The sequence below is a fragment of the Opisthocomus hoazin genome, chromosome 2 (genome assembly GCF_030867145.1).
Source record: "Opisthocomus hoazin isolate bOpiHoa1 chromosome 2, bOpiHoa1.hap1, whole genome shotgun sequence".
NCBI lineage: Eukaryota > Metazoa > Chordata > Aves > Opisthocomiformes > Opisthocomidae > Opisthocomus > Opisthocomus hoazin.
This window is the reverse complement of record NC_134415.1, coordinates 64,602,703-64,612,284: the sequence shown is the minus strand read 5'-3', so window position 1 is coordinate 64,612,284 and position 9,582 is coordinate 64,602,703. Positions and strand designations below refer to the sequence as shown.

General features: G+C 55.7%; 2 protein-coding genes across 2 annotated transcripts; both read left to right on the top strand.

Moving 5' to 3' along the window:
- Nucleotides 1-705: 705 nt before the first annotated feature.
- LOC142358907 (endosome-associated-trafficking regulator 1-like) lies at nt 706-1,323 on the top strand. The gene has a single exon (XM_075411526.1). It carries the CDS (start codon nt 706-708, stop codon nt 1,321-1,323), a length of 618 nt encoding a protein of 205 aa, XP_075267641.1.
- Nucleotides 1,324-8,145: 6,822 nt separating this feature from the next.
- On the top strand, nt 8,146-8,892 carry LOC142364660 (endosome-associated-trafficking regulator 1-like). The gene has a single exon (XM_075444631.1). It carries the CDS (start codon nt 8,146-8,148, stop codon nt 8,890-8,892), a length of 747 nt encoding a protein of 248 aa, XP_075300746.1.
- Nucleotides 8,893-9,582: the final 690 nt, after the last annotated feature.

Here is a 9,582-nt window from a genome sequence, read left to right as displayed (position 1 = left end):
ACATGAGGAAGCACTTCTTCCCTCTGAGGGTGATGGAGCATTGGAACAGGCCGCCCAGGGAGGTTGTGGAGTCTCCTTCTCTGGAGATATTCAAGACCTGCCTGGACGTGGTCCTGTGCGGCCTGCTCTGGGTGACCCTGCTTTGGCAGGGGGGTTGGACTAGATGACCCACAGAGGTCCCTTCCAACCCCGAACATTCTGTGATTCTGTGATTCTGTGATTCTGTGATTCTGTGATTTGATTGGTTCCTCCCCTACCCCCGGCCCCGGTCACAGCCTCACAGCAGGCGATGTCATGCGATGACATCACAGACCTCAGGGATTCCTGTTCTGCCCACAGAGGTGCCTGCTCCTCCTCTCCGCTCACTCCCGAACGCCCTGCTGATCGAAGTGGAGGGATTTCGGAGACTGCCTCTTCCCCCACGAGCGTTGCTGAGGCTGCGGAGGTTGGCACACTGCTTGTCAGTGTCACCTGCCTGCGTGACCCCGGGCTCCAGCAGGATAAGTGGGATCCTCCTGCTTGCTGCAGCCCAAAGCGTCCTGAAAAATAGCGTGGCTGCTTGGCATCTCTGGGTCAATGGAGAGGGTCTGCCCAGAATCTCAAGGCCTGGAAGATGATCATGATGAGGACTACAACGATGAACCCAGCTACTTCTGCCTCCCTGCACGTCGTCCACCACCGTGCAAGAGCCATGACAGCTTGGGGATGGACGCCTTTGCGCCATGGGAACATGCCAGCGACCCTTATCCGGGGTACTCAGAGTGCACCAGGGGAGGAGAGTCCCACATGCTGCCCGAGGAGGCCACTGCGGACAGGGAGCTCCCGTCCCTGCAGCTGACCGACAACGTGCTCAGGGAGGAGAACGCCATGCTCAGGAAGGTGATCAAGAGCATGCAGGGCTCCTTGGAGAGCCAGGCATGCACGGTGTGGAGGCTGGAGAGGCAGCTGAAGGCCAGCCTGGCTAAACAGGAGAGGGAAGTCCGAGAGCTACAGCCCTTTGCCCAGCGGACTGAGCGGAGTCTCCAGTTAATGACCCAGCGGGCTCTGCAGGCAGAAAGCAACGTGGAGAAGCTGAAGCAGGAGGTCTCCATTCTCCAGCAAGAGCTGGAGAGCTCCAAGGTGGAGAACGAAAACCTGAGAGCGAGCCAAATGACCAACCTGGGGCCAGTGAAGCACAACATAGATTTCGTCGTGCAAAGCCTCCACAAGATAATACTGGGCGCAACCTGGTCCATCGGACAGCTCGCCTCTGGAGTGGAGTCGCTGCATTTTCTTGCTGACGTCCTTCAATCTACCGGCAAAATTTCCGAAGATGAAGCCTAAAAAGAGCTCTGAAATCAATTCTGTGTGGTTCCCGCAGATGAATATATGGACCGAGACCACTGATCTCCCACTACAACGTGTATTAAAACCATTTGCTCTCACGTGCTCGAATGTGTGTGTTCTGATTCATGGCTTTTATTCTTCATGGCTATACTTTTCTTGTGAGGAAGTACAAATTGAAGAGAGTGATGTAGTTTGAGCTGCTGATGCTGTGTTCTGGCACTGCAGAGCCAGCAGCCAGTGTTTCCCAGGCTCTGAGCTGCAAGGTCCAGCCGTGGTGGGCTCTGCGTAAGAGGCTGTGCCACAGCTCCGGCTGACTTGAGCTGCCGTGTTGGAGCCAGGAGGAAGCACAGCAGCACGGGACGCAGCGCTCTTCAGCAGTGTGCCCATCCCTTTCCATAGCTGTGCCAGCGAGAACCAGCGATGAGCAAACCCCTTGCATTTCATCTGCTTCTTTTGCCCCTTCTTGGTGGGGTGGGGAAGGGGAGGAGCAGAGATCCGGGTGCTGCTGCGCATGGTTTCAGTGAGCAGAAGCTCCTTAGGTCCTCCTACCTCTTTTTCTGCAGCTGGCCACCACCTGGGCCAGAAATCCAAAGTCTAGAGATTGTGCACCTGTTCCTGCCTTATCCTGGCAGGGTCACCTGTGGGCATGAAGTGACCTTTCTTCATAGAGCCACAGAACCACAGAACAGTTTGGGTTGGAAGGGACCTTGTAGATCATCTGGTTCCAGCCCCCCTGCCATGGGCAGGGACACCTTCCACCAGACCAGGCTGTTCAAAGCCCCATCCAGCCTGGCCTTGAACACTTCCACGGAGGGGGCAGCCACAGCTCCTCTGGGCAACCTTCAGATGCACAAAACGGTCATCGCAGAAACTACTAAGAACTTCTTTATCACCTGGTCACCCCTCAACCTTTCTGATGAATTTAGGTTACCGACCCCAGTTTTCTGACCCCAGGTTTACCCAGGTTTACAACAAAATTTCCTGTATCTGGCCAAACTGCCCCTGGCTTGGATGCTACAGGGTGGTGAGGGGGTGGGTGCTGGCAGAGTTCAGTGCCAAAGTGCTTTTTCCTGATGGGAATTTTTAGGCAGCTGTTCACTTTGACCTCTATGTGGTGAGTTGTGTGCTACAAGGTTGCTGTCTTCCCCTGGTCTCATAACATCCTTCATCTGAACAGCCATGTTTCTGTTGCCATAGATCTTAAACTGCCTCAGTAACCTTGGTCTCTGGAGGAGAGACTGCTGCTTAATCTTCATCTCAGACATGACACTGGCAGTGCTTGCACATCACAGGTGATGTCTGGAGCTCCTTGCTTGCTGCTTTCTAGTCTGTGCTCCAAACTGGGGAAAGCTGGTGGTCGTCCTTAGCCACGCGAAGCCCTGTTCTGCAACACTGATGATGGGACAAGGATGCTTCTCACCAGCTTTTCCGTGCCAGAAAACATCACTTGCCGTTCCAGTCTCCTGTCCATGTATGACCACTTGCAAGCAGCTGTGAACCTTGGATTTGACCCAAAAATCCTTGGATTTGTCCCAGATGTGGCAGCCACCGCTTGCTCATCGCTGAGGCTGGGAGGAAGCAAACTAAGTGGCTCCGTCTGCGTCCTGCGCTGCGCACTGGCTGCCGTAATCCAAAGGTTACGGTGCAGGATTAGCATGGGTGTACAAAGCCCTTCCTAATCTGTGAGTCATTCCCCCCTCACTGCATTTCACTTCCCAGCAGCTCTGGACAGGCGGGATGGGTTGGCTCTTGAGTCTTCGGCTTCCCCCTTCCCCAGTTTGGGGAGGAACGGGTCGGGACGTAACATCTCAGCTTGGATTCACCAAGGGGAAATCATGCCTGACCAATCTGCTAGCTTTCTACGGTGGCATGACTGGCTGGGTAGATGAGGGGAGAGCCATGGATGTTGTCTACCTAGACTTCAGCAAGGCTTTCGACACGGTTTCCCTTAACATCCTCCTAGGGAAGCCCAGGAAGTGTGGGCTGGATGAGCGGTCAGTGAGATGGATTGAGAACTGGCTGAATGGCAGAACTCAGAGGGTTGTCATCAGCGGCGCTGAGTCTAGTTGGAGGCTGGTAACTAGTGTTGTCACCCAGGGGTCAGTACTGGGCCCAGTCTTGTTTAACTTCTTCATCAATTACCTGGATGAAGAGTTAGAGTGTACCCTCAGCAAGTTTGCTGATGACACCAAACTGGGAGGAGTGGTAGATACACCAGAAGGCTGTGCTGCCTTTCAGCGTGACCTGGATAGGCTGGAAAGCTGGGCAGAGAGGAACCTGATGAGGTTCAACAAGGGCAAGTGCAGGGTCCTGCACCTGGGGAGGATCAGCCCCATGCATCAGTACAGGCTTGGTGTGGACCTGCTGGCGAGCAGCTCTGCGGAGAGGGACCTGGGCGTCCTGATGGACGACAGGTTAACCATGAGCCAGCAGTGTGCCCTGGCTGCCAAGAAAGCCAATGTGATCCTGGGGTGCATCAAGAAGAGTGTGGCCAGCAGGACGAGGGAGGTTCTCCTTCCCCTCAACACTGCCCTCGTGAGGCCTCATCTGGAGTACTGTGTCCAGTTCTGGGCTCCCCAGTTCAAGAAAGATGAAGAGCTACTGGAGAGAGTCCAGCGGAGGGCTACGAGGATGATGAGGGGACTGGAACATCTCCCCTACGAGGAGAGGTTGAGGGAACTGGGCTTGTTCAGCCTGAAGAAGAGAAGGCTGCGAGGGTACCTTATAAATGCTTACAAATATCTGAAGGGTGGGTGTCAGGAGGATGGGGCCAAGCTCTTTTCAGTGGTGTCCAGCGACAGGATAAGGGGCAATGGGCACAAACTGAGGCACAGGAAGTTCCGTCTGAACATGAGGAAGAACTTCTTCCCTCTGAGGGTGACGGAGCACTGGAACAGGCTGCCCAGGGAGGTTGTGGAGTCTCCTTCTCTGGAGATATTCAAGACCCGCCTGGATGTGGTCCTGTTCAGGTCGCTGTAGGTGACCCTGCTTCTGCAGGAGGGTTGGAGTAGATGACCCACAGAGGTCCCTTCCAACTCCGAATATTCTGTGATTCTGTGGCCGGGGGGGGGGGGGGGTGGGGGGGTGGGTAGGGGAGGAACCAATCAAATCACAGAATGCACTTGCCCTTGTTGAACCTCATCACGTTCCTCTCTGCCCAGCTTTCCAGCCTGTCCAGGTCACGCTGAAAGGCAGCACAGCCTTCTGGTGTATCTACCACTCCTCCCAGTTTGGTGTCATCAGCAAACTTGCTGAGGGTACACTCTAACTCTTCATCCAGGTAATTGATGAAGAAGTTAAACAAGACTGGGCCCAGTACTGACCCCTGGGTGACAACACTAGTTACCAGCCTCCAACTAGACTCAGCGCCGCTGATGACAACCCTCTGAGTTCTGCCATTCAGCCAGTTCTCAATCCATCTCACTGACCGCTCATCCAGCCCACACTTCCTGGGCTTCCCTAGGAGGATGTTAAGGGAAACCGTGTCGAAAGCCTTGCTGAAGTCTAGGTAGACAACATCCATGGCTCTCCCCTCATCTACCCAGCCAGTCATGTCATTGTAGAAAGCTATCAGATTGGTCAGGCATGATTTCCCTTTGGTGAATCCATGCTGACTACTCCTGATAACCTTCTTTTCTTCCACTTTCTTGATGATGGCCTCCAGGATAAGCTGCTCCGTCACCTTTCTCGGGATGGAGGTGAGGCTGACCATCCTGTAGTTCCCTGGGTCCTCCTTGCCCTTTTTGAAGGTTGGAGTGACATTGGCCTTTCTCCAGTCCTCGGGCACCTCTCCTGTCCTCCAGGACCTCTCAAAGATGATGGAGAGTGGCTCAGCAATGACATCCGCCAGCTCCCTCAGCATTCGTGGGTGCATTCCATCGGGGCCCATGGATTTGTGGACGTCCAGATCGCTTAAGCGATCCCTCACACAGTCCTCCTCGACCAAGGGAAAGTCGTCCTCTTTGTAGGCTTCTTCTCTTACCTCCGGGGCCTGGGATTCCTGAGGGCCAGTCTTAGCACTGAAGACTGAAGCAAAGAAGGCATTCAGTAGCTCTGCCTTCTCTGCATCCTCCGTCACCAGGACACCCGCCTCATTCAGCAGCGGCCCCACGTTGTCCCTAGCCTTCCTTTTGCTGCTGATGTAGTTGAAGAAGCCCTTCTTGTTGTTTTTGACATCCCTTGCCAGCTTCAATTCCAGGTGAGCCTTGGCCTTCCTCGTCGCATCCCTGCATGCTCTCACCACGTTTCTGTACTCTTCCCAAGTGGCCTGCCCCTCTTTCCACATTCCATGGACCTTTCTCTTCTGCCTGATCTCCGCTAGAAGCTCCTTGTTTAACCATGCAGGTCTCCTGCCTCCTTTACTAGATTTCTTTCTCAGGGGGATGCATTGCTCCTGTGCATGGAAGAAGTGTGGTTTAAAGAGCGACCAGCACTCATGGACACCCCTGCCTTCGAGAGCCCTGGCCCACGGGATTCCTCCCAGTAGCTCCTTGAAGAGGGCAAAGTCAGTCCTCCTGAGGTCCAGGGTTTTGATCCTGCTTATCGCCCTGCTTCCTCCACGCAGGATCCTGAACTCGACCATTTCATGGTCACTGCAGCCGAGTCTACCTCCAACCTTCACATCCTCCACCAGTCCCTCCTTGTTTGTTAACACAAGGTCCAGCAGCGCGCCTTTCCTTGTTGGTTCCTCCACCACTTGCATCAGAAAGTTATCGTCGATGCTCTGTAGGAACCTCCTGGATTGCGCCTGCCTAGCTGTATGGTCTTCCCAGCTGATGTCAGGGTGGTTGAAGTCCCCCATGAGAACCAGGGCCTGTGACTGTGAGGCTGCTTGCAGCTGCCTGTAGAAGGCCTCATCAACCTCCTCCTCCTGGTCAGGTGGCCTGTAGTACACACCCACCGTAATGTCACCCTTATGAGCCTGTCCCTTAATTCTAACCCACAAGCTTTCAACTTGTTCCTCATTTGCCCCCAGGCCAAGCTCAATGCATTCTACTTGCTCCCTCACATATAGAGCAACTCCCCCACCTCTCCTTGTTGGTCTGTCTTTCCTAAAGAGTCTGTAGCCATCTATGACAGCATGCCAGTTATGCGAGTTGTCCCACCGCGTTTCTGTGATGGCGACCAAGTCGTAGCCGTCCTGCTGTATAACGGCTTCCAGCTCCTCCTGTTTATTGCCCATGCTACGTGCATTGGTGTAAACACACTTGAGCTGGGCTGTCAGTCTCACCCCTGGCCTTGGCACTCCAAGCCTAGGCTCATCCCTAGTGAGCTGGGCAATATCCCCTTCCCCCTTCGAACCTAGTTTAAAGCCCTCTCAATGAGCCCCGCCAGCTCGTGGCCAAGAATTCTTTTTCCCCTTTGAGACAGCTGAGTTCCACCTGTCGCCAGCAGGCCCGGTGCTGTGTACACCTCCCCATGATCAAAGAAGCCAAAATTTGACTGATGGCACCAGTCCCTGAGCCACCTGTTAACCAGGTGAGTTTTCCTGCCCCTTTCAGTGCTGTTCCCTGCCACTGATGGGATGGAGGAAAACACCACCTGCGCCCCTGATCCCTCAACCAATCGCCCCAGTGCCCTGAAGTCCCTTTTGATGGCCTTGGGACTTCTTTCTGCTATCTCGTCCCCGCCAACCTGCATTACCAAGAGGGGGTAGTAATCAGAAGGCCGCACCAGACCAGGGAGTTTCTTAGCAACATCCCTAACCTGGGCCCCAGGGAGGCAGCAGACTTCCCTGTGGGATGGGTCCGGTCGGCAGATCGGGCCCTCTGTTCCCCTCAGAAGGGAATCACCTATGACAATGACCCTCCTTTTTTTCTTAGTTGAGGCAGTCGTAATTCTTGGGGCTGTCTGACTCGTTCTAGGCAACCCCCTGGATGGAGCCTCACCTTCACCCACATCCTCGGTGGCCGGTCCCTCACATTCCAGAGCCCCATATCTGTTGCTTAAGGGCAACTGGGCCGGTGAGGGAGGCCGGGGGGAGGTTCGCTTGCCCCCCTGAGCAGGGACCTGTTTCCATTCCCCGCCACCTCTTAGGCCCCCTCTTTCTGCTCGGTGGCAAGAGGGTAGGGGGTTCTCTGCTTTCTGTGGAGCCGCTTCCTGCTGCCTCGGCCTCAGGGAGGGCAGGGTGCGGCTCCACCAGTCGATCTCCCTCTCACACTCCCGGATGCTCCTCAGCCTCTCCACTTCCTCCTTCAGCTCTGCCACCAGGCTGAGCAGGTCATTCACCTGCTCGCACCGAACACAGCAGTTGTCTCTGCTGTCCTCCGGTACGAGCGCCAGGCTCAGGCACTCCCTGCAGCCAGAGACCTGGACACCCAGGTTCTTGCGTGGGGCCTCCGTCTGGGTCCCCACACTCCTTCGAGCAACAGCTTTACCACGGGTGACAACCATGGCTAGAATATCTCCTGGAAGAGCGATGCCCACTACTTGAGTTGCCAGAAGGGGCGGCTGCACCCTGTCAGTCGCCTTCCCCGCTCGCCCTGCCTGCGCGGGCTGCTGCGCCGGCTCTGTTTGCCGGCTCTGGTCGCCCGCGCTCCTGGTCGCCCGCGCTCCCTGGAGGCTGCTCTTATCCGTGAGGGGATTTGGCCGCTGTCACACTCGACTCCGCCCCCGCTGAGTCAGAGCTGCCGCTCGTTGGCACCTCCCGCTTTCCCGCTCGGGGGGCGGGGGGCTGGGGTCTCCTCTCTCTCTCTCGGCGCTTTTTGCCGCCTCGCCGCTGCGGTTTTGCCACCGGAGAAAGGGTCACAGCCTCACAGAAGGCGATGCCCACAGAGGTGCCTGCTCCTCCTCTCCGCTCACTCCCGAATCTCTGGGTCAATGGAGAGGGTCTGCCCAGAATCTCAAGGCCTGGAAGATGATCATGATGAGGACTACAATGATGAACCCAGCTACTTCTGCCTCCCTGCACGTCGTCCACCACCGTGCAAGAGCCATGACAGCTTGGGGATGGACGCCTTTGCGCCATGGGAACATGCCAGCGACCCTTATCCGGGGTACTCAGAGTGCACCAGGGGAGGAGAGTCCCACATGCTGCCCGAGGAGGCCACTGCGGACAGGGAGCTCCCGTCCCTGCAGCTGACCGACAACGTGCTCAGGGAGGAGAACGCCATGCTCAGGAAGGTGATCAAGAGCATGCAGGGCTCCTTGGAGAGCCAGGCATGCACGGTGTGGAGGCTGGAGAGGCAGCTGAAGGCCAGCCTGGCTAAACAGGAGAGGGAAGTCCGAGAGCTACAGTCCTTTGCCCAGCGGACTGAGCGGAGTCTCCAGTTAATGACCCAGCGGGCTCTGCAGGCAGAAAGCAACGTGGAGAAGCTGAAGCAGGAGGTCTCCATTCTCCAGCAAGAGCTGGAGAGCTCCAAGGTGGAGAACGAAAACCTGAGAGCGAGCCAAATGACCAACCTGGGGCCAGTGAAGCACAACATAGATTTCGTCGTGCAAAGCCTCCACAAGATAATACTGGGCGCAACCTGGTCCATCGGACAGCTCGCCTCTGGAGTGGAGTCGCTGCATTTTCTTGCTGACGTCCTTCAATCTACCGGCAAAATTTCCGAAGATGAAGCCTAAAAAGAGCTCTGAAATCAATTCTGTGTGGGTCCCGCAGATGAATATATGGACCGAGACCACTGATCTCCCACTACAACGTGTATTAAAACCATTTGCTCTCACGTGCTCGAATGTGTGTGTTCTGATTCATGGCTTTTATTCTTCATGGCTATACTTTTCTTGTGAGGAAGTACAAATTGAAGAGAGTGATGTAGTTTGAGCTGCTGATGCTCTGTTCTGGCACTGCAGAGCCAGCAGCCAATGTTTCCCAGGCTCTGAGCTGCAAGGTCCAGCCGTGGTGGGCTCTGCGTAAGAGGCTGTGCCACAGCTCCGGCTGACTTGAGCTGCCGTGTCGGAGCCAGGAGGAAGCACAGCAGCACGGGACGCAGCGCTCTTCAGCAGTGTGCCCATCCCTTTCCATAGCTGTGCCAGCGAGAACCAGCGATGAGCAAACCCCTTGCATTTCATCTGCTTCTTTTGCCCCTTCTTGGTGGGGTGGGGAAGGGGAGGAGCAGAGATCCGGGTGCTGCTGCGCATGGTTTCAGTGAGCAGAAGCTCCTTAGGTCCTCCTACCTCTTTTTCTGCAGCTGGCCACCACCTGGGCCAGAAATCCAAAGTCTAGAGATTGTGCACCTGTTCCTGCAGCTGGGTAAAGGGGGGTGGTGGTGGTCAAAAACCTTGAGGGAGTTGTGAAGTTTCCACACGTGTGAG